The following is a 23,976-nucleotide window of genomic DNA, read 5'->3' on the forward strand; positions in this document are numbered from 1 at the left end:
TGCTATTTAGAGGAAGATGTACCTAAAAGAATTTTTTCCCTTTTTAAACATTAAGTAAGATAGCATTTCAAGTTGCAAATAAATACACACACAATACATATACAATTGCAAACCATACATACATCAGTTATAGAATTTGATTTTTAAAACATTGTATATTATTTTGATATGAAAATAATACTACTTGATTCCTGTTTTTCTTTCTGTGATTGTCGAGACCAGCTCGACAAGCTGGGTTTTTGAAAGCACGATACAGCGAGAGAATAAGAAATGAGACACAAGAATTCATAGAAAAGCGAGGATCAGGGGACCAACACCGCTCCAAGGTGAAGGTGCTGAAACTGAATCCAAGCCAGCTTTATTATACTTTCAGCCGTGAATGAAAGAATATGTGGGGAGTTAAACTATAATTCACATGGCCTTCAGGGCCAAAGAACAAAATGATCATTAACTACCATTGAGTGATTAGGAAACGGTAATCAATAACAAATCAGTAACTGAGACTAATATTTTTATCGATAGATTTTCCACCAGATACGTAAAACCTGTGACTCAGACGCCGGTTGAGAAACAGTCTGGGGTCGGTTTTCCGATCCCAGGATCATATCTTCTTTTCGAGATTATGAACTGTTCCCTCTGGACTCGTTCCAAAAGTCTCATGCCTTATAGCATCCAGTTTATCAATAATTGTAAATTTCTTTTGCGGCCCTTGCTGGGGCCTGCTTTTTTTTTATTCTTCCTGTCTCCTACATCTCCCCCTTTTTGATTTTGTACATGATAAGAAATGGTGAGAAATGTTAGTTGCTGTTGTTGGCTGCATTGTCTCTTGATTGTTTTTATCTAGACTATAAAGAAACACAAACACATAATTAATAGCACTCCCATAACCAGAGCAATTCCATATCCAAATGTATTGATCTGTTTTAAGGGATTAAGACAAGAAAGATTATCAGCAACAGTATCAAGAAAATCTGATCCAGAAATTACTTCGAGATGTTTATTAAAAGCTTTTAATATATCTTATAGATCTTGAATATCTACAGAAATATTATCTTGGTTCAATAGGTATTGTTTAATTTTATCCCATCTGAATTGTGTCTTATTATATTTGAAAGCTGTTATACAAAAGGAAGTATAGTTCCAATCACATTTTAGTCTCACCTGTTTTTGTAAACTGACTAGTTGATCTCTTAACAAAATAACAGATTGTTGAAGGCTGGTCACTTGGGAGGCCAACTTTCTATCAATTTTTTGCTGAGTGGTCCAAAGGACATAGGCATCTTTAAGTCATTCTTGTAAAAAATGAACTGTTTGTACAGATTTATGAAGAGCCATTTCAGCTATGGCTGTTGTAGTGGTAATAGCAATAATGTCTAAGATGGCAGCAATTAGCAATCTCAGAAAAGATTTAACATGTTTAAGATTTTTTAATATTTCTTCAATGACATAAAATGTAGGGCTTTCTTGTCAAGGTCGTTGTAAATCAACTGGAACCCATATGTTAGTTTTGGCTTTAAGAATGTAAATACTGTCAACTTTTATCAAAAGGAATGGTATTATTTATACATGTATAAAATGAACAGTTAATAGATGTTACTAATCTCAAATTGGGATCATATTTTGTTGGTCCGATCATAAAAACCAAAGGATTTTTTACACAAGTCTGAATAGTGTGGATAGAGTTTTTTGTAAAATTAAAGATAGCTTTTGGGTCATTTAAAATATATTCAGTATATTGTCTTTTTCAAGCAATTAGTTTTTTTAATGTCATGGATATTTTCCATATTTTATCATGAATAGGATAATGATCTAAACGAGGCACAGGGGGAGCTAATCCTTCCCCATGTCATATGAGAGGTTGAGTACCATAAGTACTAATTGTCTTATCATTATATAACCATGGGGGAGACACTTTAGATTTTATAAGTTTAAGGATTTCTTGGGGTCCCCAATCGATAATGGAGCCTTCTGCAACATTTAATAATAAGTGACCTTCTGATCCTTTACATAATTTTCATCTTAACCAATTTTCAATACCATGGCAAATTTCAGCAACACAATCAGGAAGGTCAGGTGGATTCATCATGCTGGAAGTTTCCTCTTTTTCTAAAAAAGTAAGAGCAGTTAACAGAAAGAGGGAAGTCTTATCTTCATTTGATTCTTTGACAACTGACAGCCACTTTTGATATCCTGTTTTAAGACATATACTCCCAAAAGCAATACAAATTCAGGAGTGGCATCAGAACCAATAGTATAATTTATCAACTGACTGTCTTCTTCTTCCTTTATAGTCTATTTTAATGTGTCCTAATTTTCCATGTTGGTGATATCTCATATCTGTCTTTTATTAGCTTTAGACAATGTTTGAGCCAGAAGTTGCATTGCATATGGTTCTGACCCAATATCCTGGCAAACTTTAAAATATTCTTCTAGAGGGGCACCCTGTGCCTTGAGAGCCTGAATCACCTTTTCCTATTCTGAGTTAGCATTGTCATAAGCAAGAACTGGCATCAGCAAATCTCTCAAGCCACGTTGTGAGACTGTTTTATTTAAATTTTGATGTAGCCTGGCAATAAAATCTACATAAGGTTCCCTATCTGATTGTTTAATTTGGGTAAATGAAATCGAGCCTTGTCCAGGTGGATTTATTTTCTCCCAGGCTTTTAAACATATCATTCTCACTTGAGTGAGTAATTGATCATCAAGTTGTAACTGAGCTTGAATGTCAAAATGTACCCCACTACCCATTAATTGATCAAGTGTTATAGCAACTGGCGGGTTGGCTGTTGAATTTCTGCAAGCTTGTTGATTTGCCTCATCTTGCCACCAGGTCCTAAATTGTAAAAATTCTGAGGTGGATAGGCAAGTTCTGGCTATCATTTTCCAATCATAAGGAATTAACCATTCAGCTTTGAAAGTCCCTGAATTAGTCCCATGGTATAAGGAGAATTAGTTCCATATTGGGTACATGCAGTTTTATCTCCTTTATAGTTTTAAATGGTATGACATTATAATCATAATGCATTCCTCCTTGTGGGAATTGAGGATCTGGTGGGATTTGAGTTACAGCCACAGGGAGAACTAAAGCATCTTCATCCCACTGCAATTGTGCCATACGAACTCCCTTTTGTAAAGGCGTCATTTTATTAGGCACAGTTATCTGTGGTTTAAAAACAAATCCATCATCTCAAGGGGTTTCAGAATTGAAAGGAGGGGGCTCGACCAAAGGTGTAGTTGGTTGAGCGAGAAAGATCTGTTCTTGATGTCTATCATTTTTTTGGCTCTTATTTTTTATTTTTATTGATTGTTTCTCTTTTTCATCACCTATGTTATAATATAAATTTATTTTCTCCATTTGTTCTTGTGTTTGTTCTACGGAATCCCCTGAATCCGAGGTTTCGGATTGCAGCGGTCCTAAAGCTGTGTTTATAAGATTCCCTACTCACCATTCCAACAAAGGAATCTTTTCGCCGCTTTGGTAGGCACGGCGCAGGCAACGCGTATCTTCTTGCCATTCTTCATGCCTCAAAGTCCCTTTATCTTGATCTAGCCAGTAGCAATATTTTTCAATGGCAGAAAACAATTTTTTAGAAGAGAAGTGAGATATCTCAACCACCGAACTTTTTAACAAAGTTTTTAGCACTTGCATATAGTCACTATGTTTAGAAGGATTTTGCCCCATTGTTACCCTGATTGACAAATCCGCAGGGGTGTACTTACCAAGTACTTTCTTCGTCTGCCGAGCTGGCCGGATTTCCCTGCTTTCTCTGCTGCTAGGAGCTAGCCTCGCAGGCTGGATTCACTTTTGGGTCCCTGTTCCGGGGCCACTTGTCTAGACCAACCCGACAAGCAAGGATTCCGAAAGCGCGATACGGCAAGAATGAGAAAAGAGACACAAGAATTCATAGAAAAGCGAGGATGGGGGACCAACACCGCTCCAAGGTGAAGGTGCCGAAACTGGAGCCAAGCCAGCTTTATTATACTTTCAGCCGTGAATGAAAGAATATGTGGGGAGTTAAACTATAACTCACGTGGCCTTCAGGGCCAAAGAACAAAATGATCATTAACCATTGAATAATTAGGAAACGGTAATCAATAACAAATCAGTAACTGAGACTAATATTTTTATCGATAGATTTTCCACCAGATACGTAAAACCTGTGACTCTGAGACGCCGGTTGAGAAACAGTCTGGGGTCGGTTTTCCGACCCCAGGATCATATCTTCTTTTCAAGATTATGAACTGTTCCCTCTGGACTCGTTCCAAAAGTCTCATGCCTTATAGCATCCAGTTTATCAATAATTATAAATTTTTTTTGCGACCCTTGCCGGGGCCTGCTTTTTTTATTCTTCCTGTCTCCTACATGTGATGATAGAAATTTCTTGACTTAATAATATACTGTTTGTGTTTAAAGTGTTTCATCATTTCTATTTTTTTTTATTAATGATCCTCTATGCTAATATATGGGCTTCCCAGGTGGTGCTAGTGGTAAAGAACCTGTCTGCCAAAACAGAAGATGTAAGAGAGGCAGATTCGATCCCTGTGTTCAGAAGAGCCCCTGGAGGAGGACATAGCAACCCACCCCAGTATTCTTGCCGGGAGAATCCCATGGACAGAGGAACCTGGCAAGCTACAGTTCATAGGGTTGCAAAGAGTTGGACATGACTGGAGTGACTTAGCATGCATGCATGCTAATATATAGGCTTCCCTGGTGGCTCAGATGGTAAAGAATCTGCCTGCGATGCAGGAGACAAGGGTCGGGAAGATCCCCTGGAGGACGGCATGGCAACCTACTCCAGTATTCTTGCCTGGAGAATTCCATGGACAGAGGAGCCTGGTGGGCTCAGGAAGAGTCAGACACAACTGAGTGACTAACACTTTTTTCACTTTTCATGCTAATATATAGGTGTGCACAGATTTATCTCAAAGTCTAGCTTGTATGAGGGTCATTTGTACTTGTAATATGATAACTCTCTAAGTCTAGGTGTACTTCTGGACATATCAGTTCAGTTCAATCACTCTGTCGTGTCCGACTCTTTGCGACCCTATGAACTGTAGCTTCCCCATGAATCGCAGCACACTAGGCCTCCCTGTCCATCACCAACTCCCAGAGTTTACTCAAACTCACGTCCATCGAGTTGGTGATGCCATCCAGCCATCTCATCCTCTGTGGTCCCCTTCTCCTCCTGCACCCAATCCCTCCCAGCATCAGGGTCTTTTCCAATGAGTCAACTCTTTGCATGAGGTGGCCAAAGTATTGGACATATAATTGATGTTTATAACGATGTTGGAACACCTATACAGAGTTTTATGTCACCCTGATTTGGTATGAAAATATGGCATGTGTTTTCCTCTTTTTTCCAGTAGTCTTACTTGTGTCTTATCAGCTAAAGTCCAGGAAGAGATTGACCGTGTGATTGGCAGACACCGGAGCCCCTGCATGCAGGACAGGAGCCACATGCCCTACATGGATGCTGTGGTGCACGAGATCCAGAGATACATTGACCTCGTCCCCACCAACCTGCCCCATGCGGTGACCCGTGACATTAAATTCAGAAACTACCTCATCCCCAAGGTAAAATTGTTTCTCTTACAGTGACCTCAACACCCTTGAAGTTCCCATATTCACAGTATGATTTCAGTCCTCAAGATGAGAGAATTGGGAAAATCATACATGTGGCAGCTTGATGGGTTTTGTGCTGTTTCCAATTTGTGGCTATAAATCTTTATGACAGATCTCGATATCTGGCTAAGTCTCCCAAATTTGTTCTGCTTCTTTAATGTTGTTTTGACTACTCTTAGCTGTTTACATTTCCAGATAAATTTTAGTATTCATTTGTCAATTACCCAAAACATTCAGTTGTGATTTTTTTCTTGGTAGTATCAAATCAATTTGGAAATTGACATCTTGACATGTTGATGCTTTCAATTCACAGATACAGTTAATCTGGATTTTCTTTAATTTTTTGATACTGTTTTGTTTTTAGTACAGTGATTTGCACATCTGTTATGTTTTTCTGATATAAGTAATATTTTTGATCTTATTATACATTTTATAATTTTAAAATTGCTTTTTCCATTTTTTGGTATATCAAAATATCAAGATTTTATTATCTTGATGCCCTTATATCTAGCAACTTTTCCAGATTCATATATCATTGTTAATAATTTGTCTGTAGATTTATTTGTGATATCTATATGCACCACAATTCTGTTACCTGGTTTAGTACTTGTTTTGTTCTTTATTTTCCAATTCTCATGACTTTGATTTACTTTATTGCATTATCACACTGGCAGGATTTCAAGGATAATATTGAACAAGGTCGTGATAGTGGCTGTTGTTTCATTTATGATATCCTGGAAGAGGTGAGGATTATATATCTCATCATTGAGAATGATATTTTATGTACATTTTGGTAAATATTAAAAAAAAACAGGTTAGGGAAATACTTCCTTATCCTATTTTTGTATGATTTGGGGGATAAACTTTATTTTTTATAGCAGTTTTAGGTTCACAGCAATTTTAAGCTGAAGATACAGTGATTTTCCATATACTTCCTGCCTCCACACATGCATTGCCTCTCCCATTATCAATATCCTCTACCACACTGGTACCCTTTTTTACAATTGATGAGCCTATACTGACCATCATTAACATCCAAAGTTCATCATTTACATTAGGGTTCACTCTTGTACATTCTGTGAGTTTGAGCAAGAGTCTAATGATATGTATCCATCATTGTAGTATTATATAGAGTAGTTTCATGGCTCTAAAAATCCTCTGTGCTCTGTCTATTCATCCCCCTCCCCCACAAACCCCTGGCAACCATTTTATGTCCATTGATTAGGAACTCCCTATTTTCCCCTCTCCCTTGCTGTTCACAATCTGTCTAATTTTTTCCACAAATGTGTGTATAATTTGATCAAATGAATTCTCTGCATTTGTTTACATGGTATATATTTTGTTCCCTCTGTCTCTGTCCCTTTCATATATAAAAAGCTGAATTTGATTCGCTAGATTTTATTGAGGACATTTGTATTTATATTTGTAAGAGGCTGGTCTACAATTATCCTTTCTCAAAAAATTTTTGTCCGACTTCTGATATCAAGGTAATGCTGGCCTCGTAAAATAGGTGGGAAATTTTCCATACTGTGGGTATATTTTTATTATATATATATATTTCTTTTGGGTGTTCAGTTAGTTCTGCCTTTTCTGTGCCTAATAAGTTTGGCTTAATCTCAGATATTACATAAGAAAAATACACAGTCTTAGGTGATGTTTATCTTCTCTGCTAGACAGAATTATGTAACACTTCCTATTTCAGAATTGTATATGTACACAGTCAAAAACTGACCGCAGATGCCAATTTACCTTTCCAAGTTTCTTCTGTCTGGAATCTGGAGACCAATTTTTGTTAACAGTTTTCCAGTGCTTTCTAACACATGGTTTCTGTTTTTATTCAGACTTTCTAGTTGGTGTCCTACAAGCTATTCTGTTTTGAAGACTGCATATGTTACTATTCTATATAAAAATAAGATAACTAAAAATTCTTCTTTGAGGATAAAAGGGTTGTGAGTTTCTTAAGGTTGAAATTATTACTGCTATCTTCTGGGAAATATGGAATTCTGAATATCTGTGTGCCCCTTATGACAACCACTAGTCACATGTGCCCAGTGGATGCCTGAAATGTAATTAATGCAACTGAGGAACTGAACTTTAAATTTTATTTACTTTTGACTGGCTTTAGCTATAAATAGCCACAGATCACTCAAGTCTATCATGTTAGAGCTGTTCTAAGTTTTTTTTTCCCTCTCACATGGGTTTAGAAATGCCTCATCCTTAATTCTGCAACACTAAAAACTTGAAAAACTAAAAACAAATATAAATGGAGTGCAATTTCATTTGGCAGTCAAAACGTTACTGGAACTGAAGTGAATCTATTTTTATTCCTTATTTATGCCACTTTGTGTGACTATTTATGTCCTACTGGAGATGTGTATACTGTCTGTAATACTAATTGTGTTTACCTCAAAATGTTGCAAGAATTAAACCAGGTAACACATATTTTAAAATATGAGCTAAAACTATGAGACATTTTCGTCTATCAGAGTGACGAGGTCAAAGGCTGGAAAAACCTTTTACTAGTAAGTATATACATAAACAAGTGCTTTCAGGTGCCACTGGTAAGACTGTAAATAAGTACATTTTTTCTTTTTTTGAAGGACATTTTGGCCATAACTATTAAAAAATAAAATATATCTTATAATGCAACAGTTATAATTCTTGGTGTCTACTACAAATGCTTGTGAAGGAATATCAAAATGTATCACTGCATCATTACTTGTAATAAAAAAAAGTATTTTTAGCTACTAAATATTCATTGCAAGTTTAATGGCACATTTATATTGTGTAGCAAGAATAAGGTGGATGTATATGTGTTGACACACTTCCCAGGTGGAGCTAGTGCTAAAGAACCCGCCTGCCAGTACAGGAGTCATCAGAGACACAGGTTCGGTCCCTGGGTTGTGAAGATCCCTTGGAGGAGAGCATGGCAATCCACTCCAGTATTCTTGCCTGGAGAATCACATGGGCAGAGAAGCTTGGTGGGCTACTGTCCATAGGGTCACAGAGAGTCTGACAGGACTGAAGCGACTTAGCAGCAGTAGCAACATATGTGTTGACATCAAACAATATCTAAATTATTTCATTATAGAAAAAAATCAAAATCTCGTGGATGTTTGGCATTGGGTAAAAAGAGAAGAAAGTGATAAGTAGCATAAATGTATATAGGATTATCTGCTAATATGCATAATATCTGTGGAAGCACATATAACTAGTTGGTGGGAATGGTTGTTTTTGACGAGTCTAAATGAGTTTGTGCAGCTAGATAGGAAGAAGACTTACTTTTTACTGTGTGAGCTTTTTTGTGACTTAATATCTTCCTCTATTTTTCACTTGAGGTATAAGTTATGTAAAAGAAAAGTCACCCTTTTAAGTACAGAGTCTAAAGAGTTTTGACCAATATGTGAAGTTATGTCACTACCAACACAAGTAAGATATAAACACATTTTCATCATCTTGAAAATTTCCCTCATTCTCCTTTTGCAACCAATCCATTTCCCCCAGTTTTAGCCCCTGATAACCACTAATCTGTTTTTAGTTCTATAGTTTTGCGTTTTCAAGAGTGCAATATAATGGAATGTGACGTAAGTGAAATAACTTGTAATCAATATATGCCTTTAATCTCTTTTTTATGTGGCAGAATATGTTTGATTCATCTTTTTATTGCATATATTAGTTTATTCCTTTTCTATTGATGAGTAATCCATCATATGGAGTACCACAAATTGTCTATTCATTGACTGATTGATGAATATGTGGGTTGTTTCCAATTTGGGGCCATTTGAATAAAGGTGCTATAAACATTTCCATATAGGTTTTTGTGTGGATGTAAGTTTTCATTTCTTTTAGGTAATAACGAAGAGTGAGAGTGTTGTTTAAATGTTTAACTTCATTTTTAAAAACCCATCAAACAGTTTTCTAATATGGCTGTGATATTTTCCATTCCAAGTAGCAATATATGAATGAGAGTTCCAGTTGCTGGGGGTACCCTTCATCACTTGCCTTTGTTAGTGTTCTTACACTTTTTAAAAAAAATTCATTATCTTGTATTAATGGCTTCTGTTTGTTTTGTTTGTGGTATTTATTAGTATTCCTCTAGCCAAATCACCTGCTTTCTACCCCAAACAAAGCAATATGTTTTGAAAATGGTTTTGAGGGGCTGTTCTCGGGTGGTGGTGGGAAAGGGAGTTTTGGTCAGATCGCCATTGATTGGTAGGGAAAAAAAGAAAAATATGAAACCAAGTACATGTCTTTCCCCATGTATACACCTGTATATATGTCCACTCATATGTCCGGCCAAGACAGCCCTTGGGGGCTTTGAACAATTATCTCAACGCCTCTTTTCCTTTCCCTTGTCCTGAGAAAGGGAAGGGGCAAAAGGGAGAGATTTCAGATCTGTAAATATTTTTAAACAAACAAAACATTTAAAACATCGTTACAAACTTTGGTGGAATTGATTGGCATGCTAATGGGCCGAATGCGTTCCCACTTTTCCGTAGAAGGGCTTGCAGGCTTGAGTCAAAAGAGGTCTGACCCCGCCAGGAAGGTGGGGGCGGAGGCAGAGTTAAAGGTTAAAGGTCGGGACCTCAGCGCCGCAAGGCGTTCCACTCGTTGGTACCCGTAGTCCCCGCGCGGAGAGTGACAGAGGAGGGGTGGAAGCCGCCTCGCGGCTTACACGGTGGGCTCTCCAACGCGCTTCGTTCCGCACAGGGAGCGCCTTGGGGTTGTTGGCTGCGCGGCGCGGTGAGACGTGATCCAACATGTGGCAAGAGTCTCCTCTCCGAGGGCGCAGGGCACGTGGGGCGGCGCCGCCTGGACCAGGTGGAGAACTCGATTTTCTCGTCCCCCAGCCTGGCGCGACAGGCTGGCAGCGCTCACAGAACCCTAGCCGGTGGCACAGTTGCGCATCCCGCAGGGCTCGGGGCTTGCACTTGGGATGAGGAGGGATGAGGTCGGAGACTAAGCAAAGGCTCATTCCCACACTGTTTTGTTGCTGTCGTTTATGCCTTGCCTTGTGCGTGGCTAAGTGGCCGGGTTGCGGGCAAACACCGGCCGCTGGCCCTAAAGGGAAGGGACCTTGGTGCGCAGTCTGCGTGTCCCCTGACTCCCCCGCCCTAACACTTGCTGATGTGCCCTCTAAATTTTAGACTGTAATAGCTGTGTAGTGATACCACATTTTGTTTTACCTATGTTTTTTTTTTTTTTTGGCAAATAGTGATATATATATATATTTAATATGTTGATTGGCCATTCATATGTGTTCATTGAGTGTTTGCTCAAGTTATAGTTCTATTTTTTATTGGGTTGTTTGCCTTCGGTTCAGTTCAGTTCAGTCGCTCAGTTGTGTCCGACTCTGCGACCCCGTGGACTGCAGCACGCCAGGCTTCCCTGTCCATCGCAAACTCCCGGAGTCCACCCAAACCCATGTCCATTGAGTCGGTGATGCCATCCAACCCATCTCATTCTCTGTCATCCCTTTCTCCTCCCGCCTTCAGTCTTTTCCAGCATCAGGGTCTTTTCCAGTGTCAGCTCTTCACATCAGGTGGCCAAAGTATTGTAGTTTCAGCTTCAGCATTAGTCCTTCCAATGAATATTCAGGACTGATTTCCTTTAGGATGGACTGGTTGGATCTCCTTGCAGTCTTGTTTGCCTTATTACTTATTGCAGTTCTTTATATATTTTGCATGCAGTCCCTTTATCATGTCTAAGTGTTGCAAATATTTACTCCCAGTATGTGTCTTTTTCTTTCTTTTTTTGGTTTCTAACAATGTTTTTGAAAGAGCAGAATTTTTTTTTTTAGAAAAAAGCAGAGGTTTAAAATTTTGATGATGTCCAATTTATCAGTTATTTCCCTTATGACTTGTGTTTTTGTGTCATACTTATTTCCAGCATGTTATCAAATATTTATGCTCATCATCAAATATTTATGCTCATCTTTTCTTTTTCAAGTTTTATACTTTTAGCTTTTATATTTAAGTCTATGATCCATTTAAAATTTATTTTTACTTATGGTGTGAAATAATGATCACACTTCTTTCTTCATGGATATCTACTTGTCCCAACACCATTTGCTGAAAATACACCTGCTTTTAAAATCTTAAAGTAACATTTTCTTGTATTATTTGTTTTGAGATTATACAAGGCAATAATTTTAACAATAAAATTATAAACCTTAGATGTGATAAACTTAAGGGGTGGAATTACTCCCAATTTTAAATTAAAAAATTTTAAAATTTAAATAGTATTTAAACACACAGTGGATATATATATAATATATGAAATATATATGGAAGTGTGTATATATTTACATTTTAACTACATACCTATCATCTGTCTATCACACTTAAACCTAAATAATACTTGGAAGTATGTATATCTTCCAAACAAGTGAACAAGGACTTTATCTACGTAAAGTAAACATTTACATCTACGTAAAGTAAAAACATTTGCACTAAAGGAATTATCTATACAGTAATTTTATCTAGTATATATATTATAATTACATTTTCTCAGTTATCCTAATATATCTTATGTAGTTTTTCTTGAAGGGACATCTAGTGTCCAGTCAAGGAACAAGTATTTCATTTATCTGTCCCTTTACTCCCCTGTTATCAAGAACAGTTCCTGTTCCTATGTTTATTTCAATACATTGACAACTTTGAAGAGTCCAAGACAATTGTCATTTTAAACATTTGGCAGTCTGGCTTTGGTAATTGTTTTCTTGAGATTAGATACCAATTCTGTGTATTTGACAAGAAAATTACATAGGCGATGTTGTGTATGTCCCACTGCATCGGATTTTGGCTGAAGACATGTATTGTCAGTTTATCCCATTAGTGGTAATGCTAAGATGATCACTTATTAAGGAGGAATCTTCCATATCTCTCTATTGATGAGTGTCTGTTTTCATAGGTAATTAATTAAAAATCTATGGCATGTACTTTAAGACTTAGTGTATACTGTTTCCCAAAACATTCATCCAACAGTTTTAGTAATAATTGATAATCTTTATCTGCTTTGTTGAAAAATGAGAATTTTTCTAATTTTATCATCTTTTTTTAAAAAATCTAGAATTCATTCATAATGTGTTTCTCCACATTTTAAAATTAAGAGAAACAAATTTCATCCCAAAGATAAATGTTCAGTAGTTGTTAGTGTATTTGTCTAAGAAATCATTTTTTCCTCTTGGGAATATTTTCTTTTTTATTGTGGTAAAATAAGTTATAATGTAAAAATTACCATTTTAACTATTTTAAAGTGAGCAATTCAGTGAAATATAGTACATTCACAATGTTGTGCAACCATAGCTACTGTCTAGTTCAGAACATTTTTATCACTCCATAAAGAAACCCAACCCATCCATTAAGCAGTCATTGCCCATTCCTCCCTCCCTCCAGCCCCTGACAACCACTAACCTGTTTCTGTCTGTATGGATGTGCCAGATGTCATTTTTAATCGTATCAGACCTCTATTTTTGAAAAGCCCTGTAAATAGGTTCCAAATACATCTGACTTTTCAAGAGCCATCAGAGGCTTTCATTTTAAAACATAATCCACATATGAGATGTATGAAAACGAAATGATGAAATTGAGCAAAACAAACAGCAGTGTCTAAACTGTGATAACAGGGATTCAGAAACCAAGTAACCAAGTACTCAGTACTTCTATGCTATTGGAGGCCACTTTAGTAACATCACTGCCATTGAGCTTAAACCCATCCATGTTTATTGCTTGGTCTGTCTCTCTGGAATTGCCACTGCCCTTCTTTGGCCCTGGGTCTCCTCACCTATAGATCAAAGATTGGACTAAATGATTTGCAACATTTCTTTTGCTCCATGACTTCTTATAACTCAGTTGATCTTCATCCTTCATTCCAGGGCACGACTATAGTGACATCACTGAGTTCTGTGCTACATGATGACAAAGAATTCCCCAACCCAGAGGTATTTGACCCTGTCCATTTTCTGGATGAGAGCGGCAACTTTAAGAAGAGTGACTACTTCATGGCTTTCTCAGCAGGTAATAAAATTAATTTCCTTAAGTACTTAGGGAACAAGGTACCTTTCTGGAGTTGGTTGGAACTTAATGATGCCATCTCTGGGGCTGGTAGAAATGCTTTTTGTCCACGATCACAAGCACCACTCTCAATTCCCATGTGTTTCCCCCCTCACCACATATCCCCAGTATTGGAACTTCAGGGAGGTGACCCAGTTCTTCCAAAGTAAGAAAGCTAGAAAACAGGTTAATTGAATTATGCCTATAGCATAATTCAATAATAATCTTAGGTAGCACTGAGCTACCTGTGAGCTCCTTTTAGCAGGTGAAACTTTTAGATTTTGCTTCTCTGCCATGAGAAAGGTACGTAAGTCCATAAGTTTGAGTATTTTCCTTGAGTGATATCCCTCACTCCCTAGGCTGAGTTCTGGGGTTAAAAGTACAGAATGGGCACCAAAGTGGGCTCACAATCTAGTTAGGGAAGTAGATTACTAAAGAGAACATTGAATAGTGTTGTGAGAGAGGAAAGCACAGGCTGCTCATGAGACCAGAAGGAGAAACACTTTTCTGGTCACTCATACCCACAGTGAGGCATAAAATGGAATAAGGAACATTCTTACAGAAGAAAGGGAATTTGAACTGCCTCACAGGAACAAAGTGAGAAGAGAAGGCAGAGCACTTTTACAGGAGCAGGACATTCTTTTAGATTGAGAAAGTCAGACCCTGCCAGCTAACTGTAGTGTCAATGCGTCCTTGGGAATGTGGCAAGATACCCTGCAGTGGTTCCAGAGCACTGTGATCATCCTCCACTCTTGATCATAGATCTTGGATACTGGGTCTCCACAACTACAGTGTGTGCTGAGTCTCTGGCCACAGATTCACCTCCATGTATTTGATGGCTTTTGATGCCTGCTTTGTGTCATCTTCTGAGCCTTCATTTCAAAAGCACACATTTTAGCATAGCAGAGGAACCAGAATTACGATTCAAGGTGATTCATGCTTCAACTGAAGCAATGAATGTGATATTGAGAAAACCCAGAGAGGGCAAGATTCTGTTGTTTGTGGAGATCGCAGACCATAAAGAGGAAATGACATGGGGGCGTAGGTCGTGAAGGAAGTGTCAGGGACATGCATCTTGACAGAGTGAAACATCATGAGACAAAATTAGAGGTTTAATGGTGTTTTGGAGATTGATGAAGAGTGGATATCGCTCGCACTGAGAGTAGAGGGTGTGAAGAATGGAAAGAATGATATGGAACATCATGTTGCTGCTGCTGTGTCGCTTCAGTCGTGTCCGACTCTGTGCGACCACGTAAACGGCAGCCCACCAGGCTCCCCCGTCCCTGGGATTCTCCAGGCAAGAACACTGGAGTGGGTTGACATTTTCTTCTTCAATGCATGAAAGTGAAAAGTGAAAGTGAAGTCGCTCAGTTGTGTCCGACTTCTAGTGACCCCATGGACTGCAGCCTACCAGGCCCGTCTGTCCATACTGGGAACAAAATATGAAGGGCCAGCTCAACTCATTTGGACCTCATAACAGATGGGAGAGACATTTAATATTTTCAAGTGGGAGACTGACACATTTAGACATGTGCTTTTGAAAGCACGTGGAGGAAAATTATCTTTGGCTGAATTTTGTGCCAGAAATAGAAAGGAAGCACATATGTACAAGTTTCCTCCTCTCAGGGCTTCTCCTTTCAGCCCACCTGGACAAACAGAGTAGGGGTGTTTATACAAAGATTGATGGAAACTGGAAGTGGAATAGAGCAGTTAAAATGTGGGAATGCATGATGAAGTACTTGACGCTGAGCTGACAATCAATATTTACTGAATGAAAAGTTCCTATGAATATATTAGGTGAATAGTGAGTGTGTCTCTCCTTCTGTCTCTCTATCTCTAACCATCTTTCCAGGCCTCCATCTGTTCAATCATTCATACATTTTGTGACAATTCAAAATGTAATGTTCAAGGAACAAATCTCCTCTGTGTGTGTTATTTTCAGGAAAACGAAATTGTGTGGGAGAAGGCCTGGCCCGCATGGAGCTGTTTTTATTTTTGACCACCATTTTACAGAAATTTACCCTGGAATCTGTGGTTGACCCAAAGGACCTCGACACCACCCCAGTTTCTAGTGGGTTTGGCCATGTGCCACCCCTGTACCAGCTCTGCTTCATTCCTGTGTGATGAAGGGCAGTCCATCGGCTGCTGCTGTGCTGGTGTCTGTAATTACTCTCCTCTGGGGCATCATTCACCTCCTTCTTACTACCAGGGATACTCTTTTCTGACCGCCCATCTCATACCACCACAATTTTCTCCAGTAAATATCCAACTTCTATGTGAATATCCGATAAATATACAACTTCCATGAAAGGAAAGTCTCCTGAGTTTTACTGCACAAATATATTCGCTGTCTTCATATTCTGTAACACTTATATTGACTACCACATATGCTAATACTTACTTAAGAGTCAGTACCGTATTATCACTGTAAAACAGAGTAGAATGGTTGGTATAAGCTAACACATAGCCATTTGCTCTCCAGATGTTCTAAATAAAAAGCAGCAGTATTTGCTGAGCCAGTCTCAGACTTTCCTTCTTTTGTACGTAATGCAGGTAAGAAATGAATGAAAGTAAGAGTCTGAAGAGGCTGTGCTTGTCCTCATAATGATTAACACAGATAGGGACAAAGGGGAAGAGGGTAAGAACACTATGTGCTGAGTATCACCTGGGCTTATTTGAGGATTGGATTTGGAAAAGAGAGAAATTGTGTCCAAGAGCAGCTCCAGCCTGTAGGGAAATAGTGAGAAAATCAGCAATTGGGAGGACTGAATAATAAGTGTTAGAATTCATTCCTCTGGTTGGTGTTACTATGAACACTAAAAGAAGATATGAAATGTTCACATTACTTTGTGTTTCAAACTTATAGTCAAATATTAACCTATGTTTCTGTATTTCTAATCATGTATTCTAAGTGTTATTCTTTTCTCTGTGAGGAAGAACAAAATCCCTTGAAGGTGTCACCAGATTCTATTTTTTTCTACTTTCCATCACATTGTTTTATATGTAACATCAGTGATGGCAATATGATGCTATGATCCTGAACTTTTTAGTCTCAAGACATCTCTGAAATATAGATAGCTGAGAGATAAAGAATATCTTTGGGTTATCCCTGAAACACTAATGGAAATGAGAATTAGAAATTCCTGTTGAAGGTTTTATTAATATTATATAAAATATTTGACTTCTTTTAAGGAAACATGTACTAAAATAATTCAGGTCTTTGATACCAAGATCAGGTATCAGGTCAGCAGTTTACATTCAGGTTAGCAGTTTACACTCACCTGGTTCAGAGTATAAATTCTTTGCACATACTACCAAATTTTCTCTCTGACACTTGCATTTGTTTTAAAAATGTATGAAGCCAACTATTAGCTTATACCCCAATAAACTAGTTTTTCACATATGAATACTTAGTATTGCCATTGGACATCTGAAAAAGTGCTCAGCAACATTAAGCTTTATGGAAGTGCAAATTTAAATTTTAATGAGATATCCTTAGATGGCCATCAGAATGGTTAAAATGAAAAAAAAAATTATACTAAGTTTTGGCAAGAAAGTGAAGCAACCGGCATTCTCAGAGTAATATTGTAAATTAGTTCAACCATTTGGACAACTATTTGGCCATTTTTTTGGAAGTAAACACATGAATGTCCAGTAGTTTCACTTGTAAGTATGTACTGAACAGAAATGCAGTACTTTGGGATTTCAACAAGACATGTTTAGAAATGCACATAACAGCACCAATCAAAATAACCCCACACAGCAAGAACCTGAAATGTCTATAACAGTACAATGGAAAACATAAATTATGCAATTCTTTTTCATAATTTGTGTCTTGATTATACGGAAATATTCACCCTCTGTTAGTGTGTTGGCATGCACATTTAGAATATGCATATTTTCTCTATGGATGTTATGCTTCAATTAAAACATTTATTTAAAGGCAAACAGATCTACAGAAGAAATATTTGAGCAGTAATTTCAGAGAATTTCACAAAATTAATGTCAGATGCCATGCTACACGTTCAGGAAACCTTAAGAACATCAGGTTGGAAAAATACCCTGAAGTCTACATGTAGGTATATCACATTCAAACATAGAATATAAAAACAAAGAAAGTATCTGAAAGAAGCCAGAGGAAGAAAAAAATCTTACCTTTAGAGGAACAGAATAAGAATTACATTGGGATTTTCTTCAAAATCTGTGCAAGCAGAAAGAGATTGGAGTGAAGTATTTAAAGGAAAAAAAAATGCACCAACTTTGATTTCTGTATACAGTGAAATTGTCTTTAAAAGTGAAGAGATAAGGACCCTCAAACAAACAAAATGGAGAGAATTTGAATCCAGTCCTTGACTGGCAAGAGGGTACCTACATGCGAAACACATGCACATAGAATCTACATGCAGATCTTACACCCTTTACAAAAATTAACTAAAAATGGATCATAGAACTTAATGCAGAGTGCAAACTTTTAATTCCTAAGAGATCACATGAGAGAAAATATAGGTTACCTTGACTAGGTGATGACTTTTAAAATTTATCTCTGAAGCATAATCCACAAAAATAATTGATAATTTGGAGTTCATTAAAATTAAAACCTTCGACTCTGTGATATATACTGTCAATGGAAGGAAGAGACAAGCAACAGACTGGGATAAAGTATTTGCAAAAGGCATATCTGGTGAAGGACTGTTACCCAGAATAAACAAAGAGCTCTTAATTAAAACTCAACAGTCAGAAATAAAAAACCTGATTTTTAAAATGTGCAAAATATCTGAACAAAAACATTAGCAAATAAGATATCGAAGGGGCAAATAGGCAGGTGAAAAATGCTCAACATCATATATAATTAGAGGCTTGCAATTAGATACCACTACACACATCATGTGTGTGTGTGCTCAGTTCTTTGTGTGTGTCCAGTTCTTTGCAGCTCCATAGACTGTAGCCCACCAGGCTCCTCTGCCCATGGAATTTTCCAGGCAAGAATACTGGAGTTGGTTGCCATTTCCTTCTCCAGGGGATCTTCCCAACTCAGGGATCAAACCCATGTCTCTTGTGTCTCATGAACTGGCAGTTGGATTCTTTACCACTTGTGCCACCTGGGAAGCACACATTATAAAATGGCTAAGGTCCAAATCATTGACAAAACCAAATATTGACAAGGATGTGGAGCTGCAACGTTTGTTAGTTGTTACTGGTGGGATGCAAAATGGTATAACCACTTTGGAAGAGTTAGCAGTTCCTTAAAAAATGAAACATATACTTACCATATGATCCAGCAGTCGTACTCCTTGGAATTTACTCAAATGAGTTGAGATCTTACATCTGCACAAAAACCTGCACATTAATGTTTTTAGTTACTTTTTAAATAAAAACATGTTTATTTATAAAATTAACTTTTATAATTGCTTTATTCATAAATTTATGTCAAAACTTGGAGGAGTCGAGATGTCCTTCAGTTGTTGAAGCATAAACAGTAATATATCAATTGAATGGAATATGATTCATTGTTAAAAAAAAAGGTAGCAAGCCATGAAAAGAACCCTAAGCACATTATTAAATGAAAGAAACCAGTTTGAATGCTACATATTGTATAATTCTAACTCTGTAACATTCTAGAAAATTATGGAGACAATACAAGATCAGTGGTTTCCAGGGGCTTGGGAAGGAGGGACAGATAGATGGAGCACAGAGAACTTTCAGGCCAGTGAGATAATTTTGTATAATACTTTAATGGTGGATACATGCTCATGCTACATTTGTCAAAATCCATAGAACGTACAAAATTAAGAGTGAATCCTAATATAATCTGTGAACTTTGATTTATCATGTGTCAGTGTTATATCATTAATAGAATAAGTGTACCATACTGGTGAGGGTTGCTGGTGGTGGGATAGGCTGTGTGTGTGTGAGTATGTGTGACCACTGTGTACCTAAAACTGCTGTAAAAAATAAATTCTATTCTTTAAAAAGAAAACCCCTAACCCACAACTCCAGCCAACCTGAAGTTTGCATTACTCTGTGACAGTGGAGGACTTAATATTCATGGTGTCCTAATCATTTGGACAACAGGAATGCTATTTGATGTGAAATGTCATTGACTGGGAATTGAAAAACAGATTCTAACTGAAGGCCTTGTAAGAATGTAGTGAGGATACTTTATCCACTGTCGTTAATTGCTCATTAAAATAAAGGCTAGATTAACTGATCTCAGAGATACTTTCAGCCTTTAAATTATCTTTGACTCTTTCACTCTATAAAAAGAAATAGCTTTAACAGAAGGAATGTTAAGCAGAGCAAGCACACTGATTTCTCAAGGAATAAAATTGCTCTAACGAAAGTGACTGAATTTATTTCATCCAAAATTAGGTAGAGTTTAGACCTCTGTAAGTTAGGCAGCAAGTTACTACTTCTTCTTTTCTAGTTGAAAGGTACACCATGTCTTGTATTCATTCAAGTTAATAAGTTACAAAACTAAACTTATCTGACCCCCCACTTTAATCAGCTGGTGCAGTAATTATTAACTCAATTGACATATTTGAAAATTCATTGACTAGGATGAGTCACAGAATATTGAATCATGGTACATATGCAGTAAGTGTGGTGACCCTGGTGAACTGAATGTTTGCTTGGAGATGTGGGTTCCAGTCTCAACTCGATCACCTGCAGGTGCCATGTACACCCTTAGCACAGAAACTGAATCTCCAAGGCCCATCCATGAATTGGAAATAATTTTACCTTTGAGAAAGGTAATTGAGATAATCACAAGAGATATTATGGTGGGAAAATTCTCTGTTTAAGGTGAATAAGATATGAATCCATGTAAACATGAGGAATAAAACATCTTGTAATTAGCTTTTGGTGGTTTAGTCGCTAAGTTGTGTTCGACTCTTGAGACCCTCTGGACTGTAGCCCACTAGGCTTCTCTGTCCATGGGATTTCCCAGGCAAGAATACTGGAGTGAGTTGCCATTTTCTTCTCTAGGGGATCTTACTCACCCAGGGATCAAACCTTGGTCTCCTGCACTGCAGGCAGATTCTTTATCGACTGAGCTACCAGGGAATTCCCAGGTATTAGCTCTTAACAAAAACTTGTTTTTCCTTACTAAAAGAGCTTAGGAATAACTTCACTAATTAATTTTGAATAAATATGATGATATGTTGTAGAACACGTTTGTAAAGCATTGTCATTGTGATCGAGTGATGTTTACCTTTCCAGTGATATTTAGATCTTCATGACCACTGTCATCTCCTGTTCTGGTCTGCATGTTATAGTGGCTCCATGCTGTAGGTCTGTTTAATGAAGTCCTTGCCTCCCATCCTCCACTGAATCCATATGTGTTGTTCTGTGTAAAATCTCCCTTCCTTGCTGTTGATGACAATTTTAAATTATAATGGAGTGATCACAGGATTCCCAGGTGACTCAGTGGTAAAGAATCCAGCCAATGCAGGAAATGCGGGAGACACAGGCTCAATCCCTAGGTCAGGAAGACCCCCTGGAGGAGGAAATGGCAACCCATTTCAATATTTTTGCTTGGGAAATCCCATAGACAGAGGAGATTGGTGGGCTGCAGTCCATGGGGTCACAAAAGAGTCAGACATGACTGAGCAACTGAGCACAATCACAGTTTAGGCATACAAAAACAGGAGGCAATTGAGGATCTGGTCTCCAACATGTCTCTGCACCCCTGAGAACTTGACATCCCTTTGACCTGTACCAGACCCAATGTTCTAAAGGTCTTCCCTTGTAATTGTGCAACTGTTTCTGAGCCCAGCCAATGTTTATGTAACAGAAACTTTCACCCATTGCCATATCCAATTACGATTCTTGATAAGTAACTCATTGTGGGCTGCAGTCCATGGGGTCACAAAAGAGCCAGACATGACTGAGCAACTGAGCACAATCACAGTTTAGGCATACAAAAACAGGAGGCAATTGAGGATCTGGTCTCCAACATGTCTCTGTACCCCTGAGAACTTGACATCCCTTTGACCTGTACCAGACCCAATGTTCTAAAGGTCTTCCCTTGTAATTGTGCAACTGTTTCTGAGCCCAGCCAATGTTTATGTAACAGAAACTTTTACCCATTGCCATATCCAATTACGATTCTTGATAAGTAACTCATGTGTCTAACCATACTCTTGCAATCTTCCCCTTTATAAGTCTCCACCATTTTGTAGTCCAGTGGAACACAATTCAAGTGCTTCTTGAGTCTGTGTCTTCTAGGCTACAGTCCTAACAAACCCTCAGTGAACACCTTTTTATTTCAATCAGGTCTTTTCTAAAATTTTGATTAGCACTGTGCAAACTTCATTCTGTTGCTTCTGACAAAGACAGACTTCAAAAGGCAATAGAAGCAATTGTGTCTGGAAGCAGCTGGGAGGCTGGAGTCATAGTTTCTCAGACTTTCCCTACTAAATTATTGAGATTGGCTCTTCCCTCAGTTACTTGAGTAAGTTTTACCTCTGCAATGATGGAGAAGGGAGAATATCTGTTTTTGATTTCTTGTTTTGAGAATCTGTGACCCTTTTTTCCTTGGATCAAGTAGGAGACATCTGTTTAATGTGAAGCCTGTTATTTTGTGGTCAGTGGGGTATATATTCAGAGTAATGTATCTGGGGGTGGTGGAAGAAACTTTCACATATTCAGGTATGGGGAAGTCATTCTGGCTTATACATGATTTGACATGAACTTTATGATAACTAGAACAGCCTGTCTTATGGTCTGTTTTCATACCTTGTATATCTGCTTTAACTCTTAAAGAGTGCATTATCCAGATGTAAAGAATGTCCACTTTGAAGATAGGGATACAATGCCTCCCTTCAAATGCCATCGAAGTTAAGGCTGTCTTCCAAGATGTCAAAGTCATACTAACTCTCTGGGCATGTGCTGATCTGTCTCTTTTGAAACTTTGAAGAAATGTTCCCATGTCATGTTTGATGTGTATTCTTTTTTCTGATAAGTTGTAAAACTGTACTGAAAACCATGCTTCTCTAGAGCTATTTTTCAGAGCTACTGAGAGGCTCCCTCTGTGGTATAGACCTCAATTTTACTTGAATAAAACTCTCTTCTGTTCCTTATTATAAACTGCTTATTGATTATTTGTGTTCACAGGGTTTTAGTTGTCTTGCTCAATTTGTTCTTGAGGCAACTATGGTGTGAGTGCATTATAACTGATGGACATCAGAAGATCTTAAATTAAATCTTAGTTTTATTAATTATGAACCTTGTGACACAGGACAGGCTTCCTGTTCTCCCAGAATCTCTCTTTCCCCCATTTGAAAAAATACAAAATAATAATCCCTATTTCCAATATATTTCTTTTCTTTCTTTCTTTCTTTCTTTTTTTTTTTCGTGGGCAGGGGAGGGAAGCTGAAGATATGAAGGTGAAAGGATGTAAATTTGCTTAGCTAATTACTTTATTTCTGTTTGGCCATTCAAATTGTTTGAATTATGTTAATGCTAACCAGAAATTCCAAGAATGGAGACCTGGTTGAAATAAACAGGTGTTTAATTGATGTTTATTAGGACTGTAGCCTAGAAGACACACATTGAAGAAGACCTTGAATTGTGTTCCACTGGACTACAAGGTGGGGGAAGCTTAACAAGGTAAAAAACAAACAAACAAAAAAAAACCAAGGTAAAAAACACAAGGTTACATAAATTATTTGTCAAGAACTGTGATTGGAGCTGCATGAATTAATGGTGCTTTTTGTCAAGCAAGGGTAGGTTGAGGTTCAAAATGATTACAGAATGGAGTGTGTGGGTACTTGAAACTACAAGGCAGCAGCTTGCTGCAGCTAGCATATACTGTTTTCTTTTTTTAAAAGGTGACACTTTACCGATTGAAAAGACCACAATTTAGAAAATGTTAGTGTATTCACATTATGCATTATCTAATTCCAAGATATTTTTATCACTCCAGAAAGAAATACTGCCCATTAAGCAGACACTGCCCATATTAAGCAGACACTAGCCATTGAAATGGAGAAGGAAATGGCAAACCACTCCAGTATTCTTGCCTGGAGAATCCCAGGGACAGAGGAGCCTAGTGGGCTGCCGTCTATGGGGTCATACAGAGTTGGACACGACTGAAGCGACTTAGCAGCAGCAGCAGCAGCAGCAACCATTGAAAATGGCTAGTGGTATCTTTGAGTTTGACACAGTTCTGAAAATTCAGGTTCTCGGATATGCAGAAATATGTCCGAAACCACATCTACAATGGCCACGCATTTCCATTCTGGTGGCCAGGACCATAATTAACTTCATTTTGATTTTTAAGTTATCTTAACTATGTCA

General features: G+C 37.8%; 1 protein-coding gene across 2 annotated transcripts in view; it reads left to right on the plus strand.

Annotated features, from left to right (window-relative positions):
• The window catches only part of LOC122709453 (cytochrome P450 2C18-like), a 35,454-nt gene extending 19,262 nt beyond the window's left edge, over positions 1-16,192 (plus strand). Inside the window, exons 7-10 of one of the 2 annotated variants that reach the window (XM_043926830.1) lie at positions 5,388-5,575; positions 6,298-6,366; positions 13,500-13,641; positions 15,620-16,192. In XM_043926830.1, coding sequence (XP_043782765.1) covers positions 5,388-5,575; positions 6,298-6,366; positions 13,500-13,641; positions 15,620-15,801 — 581 coding nt within the window. In that variant the 3' untranslated portion in view covers positions 15,802-16,192. The remainder of the gene's footprint in view (positions 1-5,387; positions 5,576-6,297; positions 6,367-13,499; positions 13,642-15,619) is intronic. The other variant, XM_043926831.1, reaches the window with a different exon arrangement.
• Positions 16,193-23,976: the final 7,784 nt, after the last annotated feature.

The sequence above is a fragment of the Cervus elaphus genome, chromosome 15, assembly GCF_910594005.1.
Source record: "Cervus elaphus chromosome 15, mCerEla1.1, whole genome shotgun sequence".
NCBI classification, from domain to species: Eukaryota; Metazoa; Chordata; class Mammalia; order Artiodactyla; family Cervidae; genus Cervus; species Cervus elaphus.